The sequence below is a fragment of the Aedes albopictus genome, chromosome 3, assembly GCF_035046485.1.
Source record: "Aedes albopictus strain Foshan chromosome 3, AalbF5, whole genome shotgun sequence".
In the NCBI taxonomy this organism is placed as follows: Eukaryota; Metazoa; Arthropoda; class Insecta; order Diptera; family Culicidae; genus Aedes; species Aedes albopictus.
This window is the reverse complement of record NC_085138.1, coordinates 69,163,569-69,185,868: the sequence shown is the minus strand read 5'-3', so window position 1 is coordinate 69,185,868 and position 22,300 is coordinate 69,163,569. Positions and strand designations below refer to the sequence as shown.

Below are 22,300 nucleotides of genomic sequence, written 5' to 3'. Positions count from 1 at the left end.
TGTTTTTGTCTTTCTTTTATGTTGAAGGCTAAAAGAGTTAGTTGTATCTGGTGAAGCAGCATGTGGGTAGTGTCTAAGAAAATAAATGCTTATTCATACTTAGTCATCACTCCTTTCCTCTCCAGCTTTCTGTTTTAAACTGGAGCACCCACCTTCTTGTGTTTTTGTGTCAAAAAATAAAATAATATTTAAAAATAAATAATAAAAAAAAGTTAAAGCTGTGGCCATTACATTATTACATTTTCAGACACCACCCCTCCCCCCCCTTTATGACCATCTGACTTGGTGAAAGTCTCTTACAAGAATGAAAATTACGCTAAATTGTAAGTAATCTGAAGTCAATTTGAACTATGTTAAGATAAAATTTAAACTTCAAACAATATCACTTCCTCCACAACCATGCGGCTCCATTGTGACCTGATAGAAAAAAATAATTTTTTTCGCGCTTAGCGCAAAAATGCGCAAACAGTGACCTATATAGCCAAAAACTAGACAAAATTGCACGTCATATCCGGGATACGGCGTCGTTTTCTGATGTTTCCTAAACAAGTACTGGATCTCTTTCATACGAAATTTTTCTTCAAAATTTCATAAAAGTCAATATGTTTGCATATTGTAAAAACATAATAATTTTGTGATTGAATTCCAAACAATCCCTGAAATGTAATGGTTATTCATACCCAAAAACACAAAAAATATTGTCACATTATTCAAGTCTTCCTAACTTTTACAACGAACTCATGAAGAAGCTTATAGAATAAAGACAATAAATACTAATATTGCCGCACATAAAACTTCAACTTTGAAAAAATCTGCAAGACTCAATTTTTGACCAAATCTCTTGAAAATTTGGGGTTTTCTTAGTTGAAGTATCTATAATGGAAGAAAAATATTAGAAAATTAAAATATTGAAGTCGATTTTTGAGGTTTTGTCCGGCTTCCGGCCACTGTGCATCGCGTCAAGATCGAATATCCAGGGGGAGGGGAATCTATAACATGATATGTTATGTTAATAACATAAAAATAACTCTTTCCGTTACTCAGTTATTTTGCCAAAATAACATATTTTATTATACTCTTGCCATTCCCTTCTGCTCGGGTGCTGAGAGGTTTCTCGTATGGAATTAGAAATTGTTAAGAAATCTCGGTGGAATGTCGGCAAATGCCTGAAGATCGGCGGAATCTTGGGATGAATTATGAGGTGAATCCTGGGCGGAATTCTTGAAGAGAGTTTAGAACATCTGGATCGAAAGGCGAAATCACTAGAGAAAAAAGTCAACTCCCCAGTCGAACCTCTATAAATTTAGAAGATTGCTATTTGAAAGTTTACAACATTGTTATGTTATTAGATATTTTATTAGATTTCAATAAGAATCCTAGAAGTAATTCTTTGCTGTGTAGGAATTTCTGCAGAAATCTGTTGGGGAATTCCTGGAAGAAGTTTGGAGGAATCTTGTATGCGGTATGAGGAATTACAAATGAATCGCTGTATTAGGGAACCCGGCAAAAATCCTGGATGAATATCGAGAGGAACCGTTAGAAAAAAAATCCAGGATATCCATGATACAAGTTATCAAATATCGGGGCTACACACCTCTAGAATTTAAGAAACTCTGAAGGAATTTTAGAAGAAAGTCTTGAAAAGATCACGGCTGATATTCCTGGAGGAATCCCTGATAAAACCCGGGAGCAACTCCTCGAGATAAATGACAGAGATTGAAGCAATCCAGAGAGGGAGGATACTCGTGAGGAATTTAAAATTGTAAAATCATTGGCATTCCCTGACTTCCAAGGTTTTTCCAGGTTGTCAACAACCTGTTTTAAATTTCAGGAAGAATCTTAGAAGGAATCCCTGTAGAAGGATTTGCAAATATCTTTTGATGAATTTCTGGAAGAATCCTGGATGGAATCCCGGCATGGACGAATCTCTAGCGATTGAAGGAATCATGGAAAGAATTCGAAAATCAACTAGAGATGAACAGGCCAATGGTTGAAAGATTCTTAAATACAGATGATAATGATATTGATTGTTCATGCAAACTTGGGCACGTGCCGTGGGACATTTCCCTTGCTCCTTCCTTATTCCTGAAATGATAATCCATCCAAATAAATTCAATAGGTACGTAGGGTATCGCGCCACTTGGGCGGTGGCTTCTATATTCGTCTGTTTGCCACTATAACTCAGTCAATTTGGTACCAATTGACTTGAAATGTTGTACACGGGTAGATACTATGCCTATCTCACCACATTCCAAAAGTTGTGTCAATTGGTTTAAATTTGACTGAGTTATAGTGGAAAACAGACGAATATAGAAGCCACCGCCCAAGTGGCGCGATTCCCTAGTCGAAAGCAGCACCATGTACTAAATGGATTAGCCCAATAGTCAACAGCTTTAGCACGGTAATGACTATCGAAAGCCATCCGGCGGACTAGATAACACAAACACACTTAGGCCCGCACGCAATCGAATTTGAATGAAAACTAATTACTGGGGGATTCTCCGGAACCATCATCCGACTACGACGGGCTGCTGACTGAAAATAGACGCGACTGGTGTTGGAGATTCCAAGAAAAGCGACTCTGCTAATAAATGTTGGATTTTTGGATCTGTGGAATGGGTAAAGCAATGATTCCAGTTCAATAAACGGTCCAGGTTTTCCATTTTGCAATCCATTTGCCGGTTTGAAACAGTGCTGCGATTACTTTCGGTGCCGTAAAAGGTCGCTCAAATCAATCTTCTTCTATTGCAGAATCTGTGTGTGGAAGCTAGTTCTAGTTCGAACGAAGTAGTATCCCATCCCAGCAGGTATCAGCGCGCTACGGAACAGTTGATTGGCAATCAGGCGATCGAAAAACTCCCAGCAGTTGGTAGTTGTTGCGGTCGATAAACTCAATCTCTGGACCGGCTACTTACCTAAAAGTAGTTCCATGCAATCTATATCGGCACCAAGAAACAGAGAAAAGAGAACAAGAGAGGACAAAGTTTTATAATTGTATCTTCTTCAAATGAATGAGGCGGTACATGATGGCAGGGCAGTATAGATGCTGTTTTATGAACACTGTGTACAAGTAGAGAGGTTAGTACGGGTGGTTTTGTGTGCACATGACAGACAGGTAGGCAGGCAAGCAGGCAGTAGATTTCGAGAGGATAGGTAAGTTGTCACTTGTCTATCAATTAAAAACTCTATATAGCAAACGACGGCAATCAGGAGCAGTGCAACTTCCAGGTTAAATACGTTGCCAAGACTTGTACATAAATATCCGTATACCGTGTTTCCATCACCAACGTTCATCAAGTACACAACACATGTACAGGTGGATGTTTTCTAGTTCTATTTTATGCTTTCTAGAGCAGAAACCTGCTTCGGTTAGTTACTCCACCCGTGAGAATAGCATGTGTTATGGAAGAACGAAATCTCGAACTAATGAAAATTAAAGCATCAACTGCATCGGACAAGATGCACGATTGTTAATTAAGCGTTAATTACTAGTGCTGCTTTGGTGGGAAAAGTTTCCCATTCGCTTCGGATTCGAACTGTGCTCGCTATTGGCTTAACAATCATGCATCACGTGCTTCGAGCAGTTCGAAGCAGTAAAAAGCTACAAATAGAACCGAACTCAAACGAACAGATAATACAGAGGGATAAAGAAAGCTTTAAGAACTGATGAAGCATTAAGTACATCACCGCACCACAACCAAGGTCTAGGTTCCATACATAGCTATACCACCCAATGACTGAAGAAGGAAGCAAACACCGTTCACCACCGCACCGCTGCGGAAAGGTCCTTTCCCAAGAGGGGAGGAAGTAAAGATGCTCAAGAGGATATCCCATCCCGAAACCCCTTTTTACGAGTGTAATCTCCCATTGATTCTCGTTCTCGGAAACCCAAACACCGAGGGATCCCACGATGAGGGTGAACGTTAGCAATCTTAGACTGTTTCTATGGTAGACTGGACAATTTTTCTGACGCAAAGCTAGCAACCGGTGAAGTTTTGTTTAACACCGATGAGCTCGTTCCATACTTATTTATATACTTATTACTGACGTGACCAATGGATACAACAGGATTTTCCTTATGCTTACTATAAATCTTCGTTATTTTTTCGTCTATTATGGATTCTTCATCATCTAACGGTCTAGAAACGTTTGGTCTTAACTTTTATTTAACACATATCATACAAGATTAACACAAATGCAAAAACGTGTTCAATGAACTTATGTATCCGCAATCACATTTAATAATGGTAAATGTAAAAAAAAGCAAGGAAAAATCAACAAATTATTAAAAATACTATCACAAAAGAACAGAATGATCCCAAAAAGGTTCACAACCCCTGCTTTGGATTATTATTTCCCATGTATCCCCACACCATACACAGAGTTTATTATGACCAGGTAATTGCAAGATTTTCTCTATCGAAAGAGGGCAGCTTCGTATGTTCACTTTCAGGTGGACGAACGGGCAGAGGACCAACACACTCGTTAGGTAGGTAGAGCTTCAGAGTCGGTGGCATGCCGAGTAATTCTGCCACAGCGTAAGAGGAGGGTAGGGTGGATTTGCAAAACAGCGGGAGAAAAATCGATCGATTTTTCCATTCGAAGAATTCAATAGCTGCTGCAGCAGCAGCAATGCCGTCCTATAATCCAAGCCGTGTAGTAGCCAGGCAGCCATACAACACACATTTGCACGTACAAACTCATCATTGCCGAGAGGGGGTATGCGGGTTTTTGTGGGAAGTTAAGCAACGAGAGACAGGGATATTGAAATTCTGCTGCTGCTGCTACTACTACTGATGTGAGGATTCGTGGGAATCTGCTCCACTCTATGCTATAGATTGACAGCGTGGGGATTCAATCAACACCTTCCCCATCCTGCTGGTCTATTTAACTATATCCCGCAAAGACGTAAACGGGAAGCCCGGGGCGGTCTGGTAGTAGTGTGATTCGCTGCCCTAGGAGGAAGTGATCCATCAAATTAGTGAATCTGGTTGGAACTATTTCACTCTTCGCATTGGTTCCTAACAGAACACTGTTTCAAATGAATGGGGTTCAATTTCAGAGGTTGCTACTGAAATGCACTAATCCAGTGATGGAGTAGAGCTCGATAATCTTTAATTCATGGAAGCTTCCTCGTTTGATGGCAGTGTAAGTGAATGTTTGCATGACACCAGAAGGAGGTTTTACATAGAATGTGTGTATGAAATGCAATGGATATTGACAGACATGAAATCACACTCTGTTTCTAAGAACCCATTTCAGTCTGAATGTCACCGTGATTGCAAGACAATTCCGGGAAATAAGTGAAAACATAGAATTGCGATTGTTGAGAAACGACGAATTTAAGCGAGCCAGTCGTCTTTTTCCGGACTTTTTACACGCACAGGTACTCATCATGTGCACATAAATAGAACCGTTGTTGGTCGGTTATTAAAGTTGAGGGTATTTACATTCCATACCTCAAACACTTCCGCTTAGCAAAATCATACCCTTTTATCAGCCTCAGGCAAACCAACCCCTACGCATGAAGAACAATGAAATGAGCTTCTCCCATACCACATCCACACCATCCTAATGGTATCCCTAGAGACCAAATTAGGTTTTCATCGGGCCTTGACTGCGTTATTCAGCACTTTAACGCTCTTATCCAGCTCGAGAGCAGCACAAAGTTGTACCGGAAGAAGGTTTTCGTACGGACACCGAAAAAACAACATCAGCATCCCTGGCTCTGACGAAAGCGACATAATCGTGTTTCATACGTAAGTCATGTGTTCCGGTGAAACTCATTATCATCCTAGTAGGTAGTGGAAGATGGGGACAACAACGCAATCCCATCATTGTTGGTTCATCAGGGAAATCATGAAGGATGGGTTCATACTTCATTGTGATTGATAGTTTGAAAACGGGTAGGAGAAAACCAACGTGCAACATGAAACATAACATTTGGAAAACATACCTAACCCAAGCTTCTACGAAAGATTTTCTGTCTGAAATCTAACATTACATTGTGCACACTTAAAACAGAATGCCGAGATCGGCTGTGCAAATCTCGGTTAAAGTTCATTTGCTGAAATCTCAGCTAAATGCTTGACGTTTAATATTTGATACTAGCGGTACCCATGGGTGCTGCTATGAATAAACTTGACTTTTTGCTGATATCTCAGTTAATTTGCGATAGCTGAGTGCTCGGCCGTGCGAATCTCGGTAAAAGAATGGAAATTAGCCGAGCTCAACTGAGTGTGTGAAGGCTTGAGATGCTGACTTTCGGAGTAACGTCTCAATCCGAATGTATACATTAATTTCAAAATTCTACCAACCCTTCATATAAACACGGCAACTTTGGCAAAGCTTGTTTACTGAAGTTTGTACCGATTTCAATATTAAAACGACTCGTTTCTCAAGAACTACCATGAATCCGTTGTCAACCTGAGACTTTCCACAAATTTCCTAACGAAGCCTCCAGGCTCGAATAATCCGATGTTCCCAGAAAGCATTTCAAAGGCTGCCATATGTATTCAGTGTTTCTTTCGACTACCTCTGCGAAAGCACAAAAGAACTTACTCCGAAACCCCCTTCGCATGCACCAGCCAGCGGCACCCACCTTCCCACGCTCGCACACACAAATTGAATGATTTAAAAAGCTTTCTGTAACATCGTCACCGAACAAACAACGGTTGGAACATCCCCTCTGAAACAGGCTCGTCGTCGTCCCACTCTCCTTTCATTTGATTATGAACTCGCTGCTGCTCTCTGACGTTCGCGATTTGGTAGGTACCTTTCACAACTTTTATTTTCTAGCTTTTTGAATCACATCTCACAACTCCAACCTTGAATACGTTTCTGCGTGTCACCGCCCTCCCTCCGCCACTGCTGGTATCTTCCTTCCGGTTGGAAAAACTTCTATCCGGCCTTCGCCTGCTTGCGTTTCCACCATCCAACTCGAAAGAATAAATCCCAGCCCAGCTCTTTCACTTTTGAATGCACCACCCACCCATTCTGCTGATGTCGACGCTGCGATGTCGTCGTCGTCACCATTTGGAGAGCGGGATAAGTTACACAACTCCCGCCTCCATCATCAGGATAACGACGAGAGGAGTCTAGGTCACCGAGCTTCTCGAGCGCGCAGGTCCCTATAGTCATAGGCACACATCGTCCTGCTGAGAAGCAGGATCTTGTGGAAAAAAGGACGCCTGTTTGTGGAGTAATCATATAGGTATTTATGCGATGTGCCGACCGCACATGGTGCGATGGGGATGGAAGGGCTGGTAGCGGTTGTTCCGGTATCAGTACTGGTTGTCAGCCTAAAAGGGTTGATCCAGTTTCAAACGCTGCTAGACAAAACTCTAACACAGTTTGACAACCCGGGCAGACGGAAATATCTAAATCAAATCTCAAACCGAACAATTTTTGCTGTCATAGCTCGATGTGCTTTTGATGTGTTATTCAAAAATTTAAAGAATATCGTACCAATAACTCGAAATGATATGGTAGGGTATCGCGCCACTTGGGCGATGGCTTCTATATTCGTCTATTTCCCACTATAACTCAGTCAATTCTGAAACAATTGACTTGGAATGTTGTACACGGGTAGATACTATACCTATCTCATCACATTCCAAAAGTTCTGTCAATTGGTTCAAATTTGACTGAGTTATAGTGGAAAACAGACGAATATAGAAGCCACCGCCCAAGTAGCGCGATTCCCTATCAGCTTTTGTTCTTATCGAAATATCTGAAAATTTCTTCATAAGAACTAATTTAGCTCTTCTGCACGAAATGGAACACATACACCCTTAGAGATGGTTCAATGTTAGTGAAATGCCATGTGCCCCTTTCTAAGCTGGGGAAACGAAGAGCCTCATGCTCTTGTTGCCATGATATTCACTACAGTGAGCCGCAGTTGAGTGGTAAGCATCGCCGCCTGCGAATCCTAAGGTCGTAGGTTCGATGCTGGATGTTGGCATTTTTTTTTCAAGAAAAAGGTCGCCAAATCTTGTCTGCTATTGATTTGATCTTGTAATATCTTAACGAGCTATTATTGAGCATTTCTCCCTACTAGATTTTGATATTATATCTGATGTTTTACCTCTCATATCTACATATCTCAATCAAACCAATATCAGTTTTTGTTCTTCAGTAATTCAATTAATAATAACTTAACGTGTTATTCGTTAGATTTTCTCACCTACTCGGGAACTTAGAGAACAATTTTTCGGTATTTTTTTTCTTTTTCCGATAAAATATTGCCAAACTCGACCTTTTTTTGTAAGTATTAAGTTCAGAATTGTAAGATGTCATAATCGATTACAACATACACATTTTTCGCATGACATTTCGTAACATTTTACAACCCTGATTCAATAACAGGAAAAAGTGATTGATAAAACAGTGTAGGAAGAAAAAGTAGCATTTAAGTTATCAGGCTTTAAAGCATTTTAATGCAGTTTTGAATTTTAGACTCAGGTATTGAATAGCATCAGAACATGAAAAGTTAATAGCCAATTAATTGCAGGAATACTTCATGACTGAAGCACATAGATCGGAACGATATGCAACTGATTTCGGCTCGGCACAATACTGTGGCAGTATTATGTAAACCACGGTGTCTACTCATAAGACAAAATAAAATTCCCTCGGTTTTCCAGGTTTTTCAAGGGGGGAATTTCGAAAGTTTATCATTAAAAAAAATTAGCTTAAGTTTTATAAAATTTATATAGGGTAAGAAATCAAACTTTGAACTAGTCAAATTGTAATCTTAATTTGAACCATTTCGAAATTCATTAAAACGACTTACTTTTTAGGCAAATATTGTCCCGAAAAAGATGTTAAACAGCTTTCCGTAATATAACCTGATAACATGGGCTTTAAAAGCATTAAAAAAAAGCGTTTTTGTCATGGAAAACAGGCAATTGAAAAATCACTGTGATTTACCCCATTTCCCCCCAAAGAAAGCACATTTTCGGTGCACTCGTACAGCTCATGCATTGTATCACACGCAATGTGTGAACACGTCAAATGAAAGCTTATTTATCGTATAATCGACCAACCGAATAATATTTCGCATTATTTGTCATAAAATTATCAAATTTAAGCAATTCTTACTTGGAGAATGTTATCTTAAGTTGAACCATTTGTAATCTAAATTCGAACTAGTAAACGGTGGCGAGCTTCCAGTGTTGGCCTGCAGATTGCGCTAGTGGTTGTTTTGTTTACTCTTGGGGGATGAAAAATTCCAAATTTAGTTTCCAAGTTCCTGAAGAGTTTAGAACATTCTTAGTTGAAATTCCACTTCCTAATGAAAAACAGTTATGGGAATTAGCAGATCCATGTGTTTTTCTATTGTTCAGCGCGAAATTGGCTGTTGTGGGAGATGATCAAGCTGCTGCCGCCAGTAGTTCAAATTAAGATTAAAATTGATTCAAATTATGATTACGATGGTTCAAATTAAGATTAAAATCATTGTTGACAAATAGTTAAATTTTTCAATGAAATTCGGTGCAAACACAACCTTTTTACCACTTAATAGAAAGCTTATACCCGTGGCTTTCATGTACATAAGATATTGTCGTAGTAAATTATTTCCATGTGGGAGAAAAAATCACTCAAAATTTGCGCTACTTCGGAAAGCCGCAATTTGGTTCAACATTTGATTACCTACCCTACTTTTAAAAATTATATTGAAATATACTTATCCTTAAAAAGTAGAAATATGAACGGCAAGTGCTCAAGAAGCTTATTCAATAAATTTTACCAAAATGCTGAGTTCTTCCAGGATTTTTTTCTTGGAAAATTGATTATTTCTAGATTTTTACAGGAGCTTTTTTTTGGGTCAGTTGCAAGAAATTGTTTTGACATTCCAACCGAAAGATTCTTTCAAAAAGAAATGTCGTCCAAACCCTTTAAAAATCAGGAAAAAAAAACATTCAGGCGTACGATAAGTAACCCCACAGACCACATGATCTTTCGTATACAGTTTTTAAACTGAACTTGGATGTCTGTTCTCTGTGCAGGTGTTGTAGTAGTTGAGATTTTAAAATTATTTCCACGATTCTTCCTCCAATTTCCTCCAGGATTTCTCCTTGCCATTCTACGACAATTCCTCCTTTAAACATCGCAGTTTCTCACAGAATTCTTCTCGCGAGCTCTTCCTTGAGTCCAAGTTTTTTTTTTGTCCTAGAGGTTTGTCAGAACTTTCAGAACTATCCTGAGAGTGTTTACGTATTTGCTCCCATAAATAGATCCTTCCTAGATCTCTGGGCAAAAGCACAACCTTGTGATCAGCTTGATTGCTGTCAGGTCTCGGTCTCGGGGCTTAAATGTATCTTTACTCTACAGAGAAAGATTCACACTCGTGGTGCCAACAAGAACCGATACTTTTCGTGATCAAATCAAGAAGCGTTACGGTTCTTTTTTGTTGTTTTTGATATATTTGATTTCTATTTACAGGAAGGAAGTTGATACACAATATGTCCTTGTATTTTTTGACATTATTAATCAAGCTCCCTAGCTTTGAAGACATAAGAACGAGAAGAACTAGCATGAACGGTTCACTGAAAATCAAGCACCATATCGTCAAACTTGTTCATTTTTGTGAAAATAGCAAAGGTAAATAACGTTGACCATTTAATTAACAACACATTCTTTCACAGCTCATCCCGCAAAATCAATCTCCTACCTTTCCTCATCCTTAAGGCCACGCAAAACTTAAAAGCCGCATGGCTAAAGAGGTTGCAATGCCTACTCCCAAATTCCACGGTGTATTATGGACGGTGTGAGTCCTTGGACTTGCATTGAAGACTTGGCCCCATGACCCCCTTGTGCATCAATAAAATAAAATAAAATAAAATAAAATAAATAAATAGATTCTTCCTAGATTTTTTCGGTGTTATTTCGCGATTTCTGAGAGTTGTTCCTGGGATTTCTTCTAGAGTTTCTTCCATGATTTCTACTAGAGCTTCTCATAATTTCTACAGGAGATTTTTACGGAGTCTCGATATTTTCCCCATCTTTTTACTGAGTTCTCAACAGCAGATTTAACTCGGTACGCTCGGTTATCCCTTTTACTGAATACTCTGTAAATGAGATAACGAGTTCTGTAAATGAACTGTCAAAAATTACAGATGAACGGTAAATATCGTTACTGATGTACAGTAAATATTGATTACCGAGTGTACCGAGTTAAATCTGCTGTTGAGAACTCAGTAAAAAAGATGAAAAAATACAGAACTCAGCGAAAAATTTACTGAGCTGGAAAATCATAATCTTAGTGTGTACTTCATTACCTCTCCGGGGTTTCTTCCAGAGGTTTCCCGATATGTTTCCAGAGTTTCTCGCTGGATTGCTCGGAGATCCCTCCAAAGTTTATCCAAAGCTCCATTAGGAATTTCTCTTAGTGATTTTCCAGGATTGCTTTTCAACAGTTTCTCTTTGGATTGTTGCAGAAGTTCTTCCAGGAATTTATCCTTGAGTTTTCCGACGTTTCTTTTGGATTTTCTTGCGGGCTTCATCTTATAGGTTTTCAGAGCTTCTTGAATTTCCTTAACATTTCCTCCCGGGATTATCTCTAGAGCTTTTTTTTAGATGTCTCAGTTTTTCTCAGGATATCTTCTTATATTTCTCCGGGCATTTCTTACAAGGAATTTTGTTATCCCAGGGGACATTCCAAAGAAAAAATCCTGGAAAATCCCTGCAAGAACTCCGGGAGCAACTTTTAAAGAATTGCTAAAACGAGCATCCAGAATCTCGCTACAATTTCTGGTACACGGTAAAAAATTTGCACGCACGATGTAAGGGAAAAATCCATTAGCTATTCAACAACCCAATCAACATGATCAGCAATGTTTTTCCGTTGAAATCACAATGCTGTCAGTGTTGATTTCAGAGCCAAAACAAACCCACCGGAGAAATTAACTGAAAATCACTTCGATTTGCAATACTGTATAAAGCAGTACGATCCAAAGTGAAAAGCTATTGGTTTGGTAATGACTGTTTTGGACATGAAAGTAAATATAGATGACAGGTAGTAGAAAGTGTTTCGCTTCGATACGATCCTCTCTAACAGATGTGAAGTAGTGTAGTGGGAAAACAGATGATCGTGAATCTCAAGGTCCTGGTATCGTATCTTGGGTGTGGTGAACACTTTTTTTAATTCTAGTTTTATAATCAAAACATTGTCAACTACGAATTGAAGTGAATTTCCATTTAAATTGAAGAGGCATTGAATGTTCTTTTTCGAATGATATTTAACTGATAACAAACTGATTAGACAGTAGTGCGAATTCAAGTGCCAATAAGTTTATATCAGAGTGCAGATTTTTTACCGTGTAGGCATTCTGGGAAAAGCTCTAACAACGTGTTAAAAATAATCTCAGGTGGATAACAACAAGAAATCCGACAAACAACTACAAAGTAAAGCCTTGAAAACGCTGTAAAATAAATCACGCGAAGAACAACGCCATGGAAAATATCAGCAAAAGTTCCTACAGAAATCCCAGAGGGCATGACGGAGCAAATCTTAGGAGAAATCCTAAGTTGAATCCAGAAAAACTCTGAGCGATATTCTTGGACCAACAGCGGAAGGAATTTTCTGAGAGATATCCCGGGAGAAACTCCGAGAGAAATCTCTGAAGACACATCAAATATCCCAGCTGAAACTTCTGGAGAAATCCAGAAAGGGAGACTCTAGAAGAAAGATCACGTAAATTTCTTGAAGAAACTATAGCTTCAAAAGAAATCACGGGAAAGGCTCCTACAGAAAATTCATGAAAAATTCCTTAAGAAATCATCGGATGAGCTCTAGAATAAATCTCAGAAATACCTCCTGTAAACTTCTAGACAAATCCAGAAAGAGAGACCCTAGAGGAAAGATCACGGAAATTTCTTGAAGAAACTATAGCTTCAGAAAATATCACGGGAGGAGCTCCTACAGAAAATTCGTGAAAAATTCCTTAAGAACTGCTTGGATGAGCTCTAGAAGAAATCTCAGAAATACCTCCTGTAGTAACTCTGGGAGAAATCATGGGAAGGACTCCTGTGGAAGTTCCAAGGGGAACACCGGAAAGAATCATGGAAAATCTTGAACAGAAATCGAGAAAACTCCACGAGAAACTCCGCTACAATATCTGCGATATGTCGTCAGAGAAACGTTTATGGAGATCTCGGAATTAATCCTGGTAGAAATCGAAAATGTCTTTCAGCTCTCCCACGAGAGACGCTGGGAGCAATACCGGGAAAACTTCTCCTGAAACTCTGTAGAATCCTCGTAAAAAAATCCATCGTAAAAGAAATCGGTCGCAATTCAGTACATGGTGTAAATGTTGACATTCTACGAAAAAACTGGCATTGGAATTTTGACTTCGTTTCTATCGACATTATTTCACTCTTCTTTGCTGAAGAGAGTCGAGTAAGATGGAGCAAACGGGTTGTCCTCATCGAACCACGTAATTCCATCGCCAGTGCGATGCGATGCGCCATTCGCCTGGCTTTCTTATTCCTTCGTAGTTCGGATCGGGCGCGAATCAACAAATGGTGGAATGGGACACCCATTCGACGAAGTTTGCTGTGGTTCCTAACAAGCAGCCACACAAACAAAAGCGATAACCATTCACTGTTGAGTGGCTTCCAATGCGATTAGGATGGCGCTGCGAATCCAGTTCGACTTTCTATTTCGCGGAATCGTAACTTGTTCTGTGGCTTAGTTGGTTAATGCGCCAGGCTAGCAATACGGAGCCGTGGGTTCGAATCTCATCAAAACAAGTGGTAACTCTATTTTTCACAATTTTATCTCAATTTATCAATTAAACACACTTTGCCTTCGAATGCATCAAGTGTTTACGTTTATTTCAGACATACAAGCCGACTGGTAAAATATTTTTTTTTTCAAGTTAATTAATCATTCCTCAATTCATGTGACTTCATTGTCAATTTGACCCTCGGTTTTTATTACAAACAATTAATTGAGCCACTAAAAAGTGACCCGCCACTAGCCCTGCCCATTATGGATCTCGGTAACGGCCCACCAGAACACGTGAAATCTCTAAGGCTTGATCAGCGCTCCGTCATCGTGGTCGATGGAGTGATTAGTTACTTTCCCATAATAGAATTTGTAATGGAAACAAACACCCCCCTCGGAAAAGCCTACAACTACCAGCAATAGTTAGTACCAAGGTATAATCCCGTTGAGAAGGATCCATTGCAAGAGCTTTGGGATGAACTCGTCCATCAGCGTGCCGTTGCTATAACTGTAGGGCAAGGTGTGGCGAAAGGCTCGATGAGGCTTTGTTGTTATTATGTTTGTTGTAAGTTACAAAGCGGTGTAAGAAGATTTGAACGAGAGTGTTGCGTTTCATCTACGAAGAAAAGGTTTACTAAGCTGTATTTCGATTGCTTAGTTCCAACCTAAATAAGTATCATTTCACCCCACTATGCTCTACAGAGCGACAGCAGAGGGAAGCCAGCCAGTGACACCTCCCAAAAGCCAATAGAATTATGGGTGGCCCATGTTTGCTTTGTCACGTGGTGGAGCTCTGGTTTGGCTAGGTGCGCAAAAACAAAAATACTTCTTGATGATGGTCATCGGCTTCGGCCACCACTTCGAGTCCGGTCCTAACTCAACAACAACCAACCAGAACAAAAGCCAGGGCTTAGCACACGGTTAGCATTGGTCGGCTGGCTGGCTGGTCGGTCAGCTGCCTGCCAGTTTGAAACATACACAACATACGTTTACGAGGACGAGGACGACGACGGACGAGGACTGAGGGGATACACAGCGCTCATGTAAAACAGTATGTTATCCTCTCTCTCAGTAGGATCGACCTCTTGGGTCCGGATATGCGGCCGGTTGGAGCTCTGGCTGTCTGCCTGCTGTCGGTCGTACGTTGTCGATGGTTTGTGGTAGCGCGGTAATTGGTTTGCTTGACCAAAATTATTTTCTTATTGTTACTGGGGGATCAGCACGGTTGGGATGGGACGCCACGACGGCGGCACACATGAGGGGAATTGAAAAAGAAGTGAGGTTATTAATTCAGGGATCTCTCTACGGAGGATAACGAGAAACAGGTGTTTGATACCAGCAGGATGAGACAGCTGATCCGAAAGCGTCTGCCTATGTGGTTGCTCTCTTAAGTGCGACTGGCGGCCGGCAGCTGTAAAGTAGGGCTACTAGGTGTGACATGGCTCCGGGTAGGATTATTGTTATTAAGATAGAATGCCCATTCGTCCCAACCTGAATTTATGAGGTTATAATGGGGGGCCTAATGGACGAGTTGAGCTTGGGTGGGATACGTTGCAAATTGAGGGATCGTAACATGGGGTTTTAAAGCTAAATGCTGAGCAGCTTAGTACTTTTAGCACTACAGTAACGACCTGGATGTTTTGGATGTCTTGTTAGCAACACCTACAGTAAAAATTTATAAGTTAAATACAATGATACATATTACTCTTCACTGGCATTTTATCTGATTTGCTGGTATGTCTGAAACATACTGGAAACAATTGTAATTAGAAGGCACGAAATGTTGCTAATTGAGAAATTGAGAGATGAAATTTGTGAAAAAATCGCGTTCTGGTGAGATTTGAACCCACGACTTCGTATTCGCTAGACCGGCGCTTTAATCAACTAAGCCACAAAACAGGTAATGATTCTGCGGATTAGAAAGCTCAACTGACTCCGAACCCAAACCGTGAACACTCCATTTTCACAAATCCATCTTAAATTCGTTCTCAATTGTAGTTAGTGGTTACAAACGCGAGTGTGTTGTGGATTGGCATCTAAGCCGAAAAAAGATGGGTTTGTGAAAAAGGAGTGTTCACGGTGTGGCTTCGGAGACAGTTTGGCATTCTATTCCGCAGAATCATTACCTGTTCTGTGGCTTAGTTAATTAAGGACATAGTTGCAGGGGTTACAAAATGGCAGCGAGTATGGCCGCCACTCTCTCCCTTATACCTCCCTCCCCTCACCATAGTCTTCGAGAAGCGCGGAAGTTAGCGAACAATTTCTCAAAATTATACTTGCTTACCTTCTCAAATTGCACTCAGGTTGCTACTTCTGGTAGACAACTATATTTTTCATCCGTTAGGAAGTACTGCTTTGCAATTTTCACAATATTTTCACAATTTCGTGACAAAATGTAGCACACACTGCACTTTTTTTCTTCGACAAGCGCGTCACCCTTATTTTCAAATCACTTTTTAACAGCCTTCTACACAACACAGCACTTTAATAAGTTGATCGATTACGTGAAATTGTCCGCACTTTCGCCTGACCTACCGTTTATCGCGAAAAACTTACGCGTTTTCCACTTTTGTGGCCGAAAACCCGGATCAATTTACATCGCGGTTCGCTAAAACGGAAAAGCGTACCGTTAAACTGAGTGGTATTGTTCAACGTACGGTGAATTTGATTAAACCGCAGTTCATGTTTATCACGAAACAAGGCTGTTATTTTGTTAATCTTTTTAACTATTTTAAATATCATACTGCCAATGTGATTTCAATAAATTACAGAACAATCGTTCGCTGTTTGTGAGTTGAAATTACATCAATTAATGTCACCCCATAACACGATAGTTTTCTACGGTCAGAGAGAATAAGTACGAGAGAAGAGAGGAGAGAGTTGTCAACAAAAACGTAAATAAAGTGGTGCACAATGGGATAATTGGTGAAAATATTGGGCAAAGTAGGGATTTAAATAAATTTAAAAATATTTTATAAGAACAAATTGTGTTGGTGGGCATATGCAATAAATCATATGTGTGCCAAAATTCAAAGGTACAACTGCTATTTTAATACAGCTCATTTTGGAACGTTTTTGTTAGTTTATTTGACCAAGTCACACTACACTGTGCGCCGTCTGATTTGTTTGTTTTGAGTGGGTGGTTGAGAGGGTTATTAGAGCGGGAGCCAAGCTTATTATTATGATCTCGAGCAACCTTCACCTTAAAGCGCTGGTCTAGCGAATACGAAGGCGTGGGTGCAAATCCCACCAGAACGCGTTTTTTTACAGTTTATCTGTCATTTTGTCAGGCAGTACGACGTTTGTCGGAACAGTTAGTATACAGGGTGTTAGGTTCTTGAGTGCAAACTTTTTAAAGGGTGGTAGAGGACCATAAATGGTGAAGAAAATTGTTCTACGCTTATGCTCAAATCTCAACCGTTACGTAGTTATTGAACTCCCCATGTTTTTTACTCTTAATGCCTTAACTGGCTATAACTTAATGGTCAAACTTATTGCAGTTTTTTTACCCTTATTCGAAAGATTATTGAATTTTCTATCGAATGGCATCTTTGAACTGATAAGTTTAGTTAAATAACTAAGTTTTCTAGAGCAAATAGCCTAAAAGTTGTGTTTTAATTTGTTTTTGCCAATTATCTTTGAAAAATGCGTAATAATTTAAATTTCTTTCTTTGGCAAAGTTGTGGCCCCTGTTCCATTCTACAATTTGTTCTTTGACATCATACTTTTATCTATTATCGTTTTCTTGCAATTCGATTTAAACGTCGCATTTCAGATCATAAATTTGCAATCGTCATGGTAAGCACTTTTTTTGCGCACTGTGCCGCACGTTTAAATCAAAATTGCAAGAAAACGATAAGAGCTAGAAGTTTGGCGTCAAAGGACGAATTGTAGAGTGGAACATGGGGAGTTCAATAACTACGCAACGGTTGAGATTTGAGCAAATGCGTAGAACATTTTTTTCACCATCTATGGTCCTCTATCACCCTTTAAAAAGTTTGCACTCAGAAACCTAACACCCTGTATATACAAAGTGACATACATTTATTACATATCTAGTAGTAGATTCATCGACTTTCAAAAAAAGGTTAATAAAAATTACAAAACTTTTTTGCGAGTGACGTTTTCAAACAATAACGAACCAGCATAATTTCAATCAGCATAGAAAAAAAAAACGAAAACAATGTTGAAAATACAAATATCAGGGCCCATTTAGCCGAGGCGGTAAACGCACGGGTATTCAGCATGACCATGCTGAGGGTGACGGGTTCGATTCCCGGCCGGTCCAGGATCTTTTCGTAAAGGAAATTTCCTTGACTTCCTTGGGCATAGAGTATCTTCGTGCCTGCCACACGATATACACATGCAAAATGGTCATTGGCAGAGGAAGCTCTCAGTTAAAAACTGTGGAAGTGCTCATTGAACACTAAGCTGAGAAGCAGGCTTTGTCCCAGTAAGGACGTTACGCCAAGAAGAGGAGGACAAATATCCGAAGAGCCGCAATTTTGGAAAACCTTACTAGATAGATACAACATTGCATTGGTACGGATTATTTACGGTTCAGATGATCAGATTTCATCTAGAAAACCAACCCATCATAAACATCAAAGCGATATTTTAATCTTTGCCTGCGCATCCATTGGTCCTTCCATCGAACTTCGAAAATCGCAACATCCGTTCCGTTGTTGGTTAGGCATTCGACAGAAAAGCTACCACTATCTGTACCGAAAGATCTTCAATTCCTGAATCAATTTACTTTTAGACATATATTTTTTGACTGCCAATCTGTTCCAGCTCGGCCATTCTGTCTCCCTCATAAGGGAGCATCCATAAATGACGCTGCATTTTTGGTCGGTTTTTGATACCCCCTCCCTGCTTGTAGCCTATTTTCCTATACCTTAATACATGATTCGTACCAAAATCAGAGAATCCTCCATCTCCCCTAAACTGCGACGTCATTAATGGAAGATCCTCTAGCGTTGTAAACTACCCGAAAGCAACGAACTTGATACGATAGAGTACCTCTCGAGGAGCACATTTCAAGCAAAAAGATCAAATACCATCAATATCACCAAACAAAAGGCTCCTCCGTCAAACAACATCAGCCGCTCCAGCCAGGCCAGACCAGGCCAGGCGTAGACAGTCGGACAAACAGAAAGAAGTAGCAACAAGAGCAAAACCAATAACAACACCACTTTGGGACTGGTTTAATAAGTGCAGATGGGGCGGCCTTATTCTCTTCCTATCTTCGAGCGACGATGGAGAGAGCGATGGCTGTTCGCACACATGTAGTTCGACAACAACCAACAGGCCGAAGTTGGAACTGATTTTGTACATTCGTAGCAGCGCATCCTTCCAGCCAAAATCTGAGTCTGACAGCTAGTCAGTTCGAGCGGAACATTTGAAATGGACCCAAGGTACAAAATGGGAACATTGAGTTGGGAATTTTGGCACAAATAGATCGCCAGTAGCGTCGTTTTAAATTTGACAAATTCTAGTAGAAGTTGATACATTTCTTGACAAAAATGGTTTAGTGTTGAATAGATAAACTAGGTAGACTAACTTGTACTGACTTGTCTAACCCTCTAAGCAGAATACCCTCTTCGAATGAGTTAATAAACTTTTGTTCTTTCGATTCCGCCCTATTTTGCTTATCCTTTGACAGATACGCGTATTTCGACAATCACTTGTAATCTTCTTCAGTGCCAGTTATCCACTGTGGATAACTGACACTGAGGAAGATTATAAGTGGTAGTCAAAATACGCGTATCTGTCAAAGGATAAGCAAAAGAGGGCGGAATTAAAGAGTACAAAACTGATTACACTCATTCGTAGATAGACTATGAATTGTAGACTTTGGACTTACACAAGGAAGCTTCACTCTGTTGTTGTTTTGGGCGAAAATGGCGTATGGTACGTCAGAATGCAGGTCAATAAAGAGTGGACAAGGAAGACGTGGAAGAATGTGTTGATACAATTGCTTGCTCACTGCAGATTGTCTATATTAATGTACCCGAGCGCAAGTTCATGACGATTATCTAAGAAAAAAGTTATCAATAATTTAAGTGAATCTCAAAAGTTTAACTTGGTCTGTTTCAAACAACTCAGATCTAAAAACTGGCAGAATTAATAATAACAAATCAAGTTTGTTCCCGCATTTGGAACGTTTCGACAAGTTACACTGAATTTTTCCACACAGTAATTGTGAGGAAACTAAACAGCAGAGATCACCATTCTCTGCTGGAGACACCCCCAACAACTTGATGAAGCTCCGTCCGAGTGTTGCGTTGCAATGACTATTGGAAGGGAGATAACACACCACAGCAGAAGGAAACGAGAAAAACTCTTTCCTGCACGTATCAACATATGAGTCAGTATGTGTGTGCAAGAGTACCAACGAACGAACGAACGGATTGTTGGTTGGTGTATCAAGTTGAGTGCAGGAAACGCAGAGACAAAGCCCAAAGCTTCACACAACAGTTTCAGTCGTTTGGATTGGCCGCTGGCTGGTTGGGCTGGCAAGGCAAAGGCAAGCACTGCCAATGATGACTGTTACTGAAATCCACGTCGGTGCAATGCTTCCCCATAGCCTTATTGCCATCGAAATAGCAACAAGATGCCTAACGACAAAACATTACAGGGGTGAACTACTTGGGGGGAACTTTTTGTTCACAGAATGAAACTTTGATGGTGATTGAAATAATTTTACCTAATTAGAATTGGAAAGTGTGCTGAGTAGTGTGGGTAATCGGAACCGTTTTCTCAGATCAAAGCTTTTTTGGTTCCGTTTCGGGTCCTGAGTATCTGTGCAAAATTTGAGCACGATCGGTTGCGTCTACACTTTGCGCATTGCAATTGAAATTTGTATGGGATTTTGTATGGGCAAACATACTTTTTTGCATTTTAGCCATAATTTGAAAAAGTTTGTCTGAAACTTTTCAACCGATACTGTAAAATAATAGCCTAGAATGTCCTGAAAAACTTTGTTGAAGACCGCAAAGTGATCCGATGCTTGTGAAAATAGTTATAACCAACGAACCGCATGCATGTGTTTATGTTTTAACATGTAAAGGAATAACATTAGCAACAAAATCATGCTGTTTCGCCAAGAAATGCCAACGCTATAACTTTTTTCATAAGCATCAGATCACTTCGCGGTCTTCGACAAAGTTTTTCAGGACACCCTAGGTTTTCTCTTTATCGGTTACACGGTTTTAGAAAAATTCGTGCTTGTTATGAGAGAAATGCAAAAAAGTGTGTTTTCCCATGTGAATCCCCATACAAACTTCAAACACGATGCGCAAAACGTAGACATAACCGATCGTGCCCAAATTTTGCACACTTATTTGGGTCCAGAAATGGGATCAAAAAAGCTTTGATCTGATGGGATACCATTGAATTTTTCTATTTTCCATATAAACGATGACCCACTCTAGTGCTGAGTTATGGCTTCCTGGAATTTTACATAAATTTCTTCCGGGATTTCTTCGCGGTTTCTCCACGTAGTACTTCTAAGACTCCAGGAGTTTCTATCAAGATTCCCGAGGTGTTCAGTGAGCTTTATGAAATTCTCCTGGTATTTTGTGGGGTTCCTTCAGAAGCTCCAACTGGGATTCTTCCAGCAGTTTCTTTTGAAATTCCTAAAATGGTTCCTTTCGGAAATTCTCCAGGAGCTCTGCCTCTATGTCTTAAGAGATTCCTCGACAGATTCTTTCCGGATATGTTAAGGAATATCTTCTGGGATTCCTCCCGGAGTTTCTGGATTCCTTATTCTAGGAATTCATTCCGAGAATCCTCCAGGAATTGTCTCTGAGATTAGCGCAACATTTTTTTCTGAGATTTTTTTAAAGAAATTCCAAGATTTCCCTTTGGAATTCTTTCAGGAGTTCGTTTTGATATTCCTATATTCAGTCTGGGACTCCCCTATGAACTCCTTCCATGATTTATTCTGGGACTAAGGAATATCTGGAAAACGAAGAGTTGAACTCTGGAAGAAATTCATTGCAAAGCTGCTGGTGGAGTTCTTGAAAAAATATGTTGGAGGTGTTCTTCAAGGAACTCCTTAAGTCATTCCATAAGGAATTCCAAAAAATCCGCCAGCAGAAATTCCTTGAAATTCTCCTGGAGGAATTCCGTAATGAAATCCTTATAAGATTTCCATGGAGAGCAACTGGGAGAATTAAAGAGGAATTCCAAAAGGATGCGCTGGAGAGAAGCTCCCGGAGGTATTCTGGTAGCAATCCCGGAAGAAATTCGTGGAGCATCCTGGGTGAAGTTCCCAGAGGAATCTTGGAATGAGTTCCCAATGGAATCACTAAAGAAATTCTTAGAGGAATTCAGGAAGCGGTTCCTGAAGAAATCTTGAAAGCAGTTCCTGATTGAATTCCGGGAGGAGTTCCCGGATGAATGTCGGAAGTAGTTTCCGAAGGAATCTCCGGGAAGTAGTATCTGGAGGAATTCCGGAAAAGGGTCTTGAAGAAAATTTGGAAGAAGTTCCCGGAGTAATGCCCACAGGAATCCCGCAAGTAATTCCTTAAACAACCCCGGAAGGAGTTTCTGGAGGAATCC

General features: G+C 40.0%; 1 protein-coding gene across 3 annotated transcripts in view; it reads right to left on the bottom strand.

Moving 5' to 3' along the window:
* The window catches only part of LOC109400186 (RNA-binding protein Musashi homolog 2), a 185,621-nt gene that overhangs the window by 94,926 nt on the left and 68,395 nt on the right, over positions 1-22,300 (bottom strand). For 2 of the 3 annotated variants that reach the window (XM_029872186.2, XM_029872189.2), the window contains exon 3: positions 2,916-2,936. The exons of the other annotated variant lie outside the window; for it this stretch is intronic. In XM_029872186.2, coding sequence (XP_029728046.1) covers positions 2,916-2,936 — 21 coding nt within the window. The remainder of the gene's footprint in view (positions 1-2,915; positions 2,937-22,300) is intronic. 3 annotated transcript variants of the gene reach the window in all.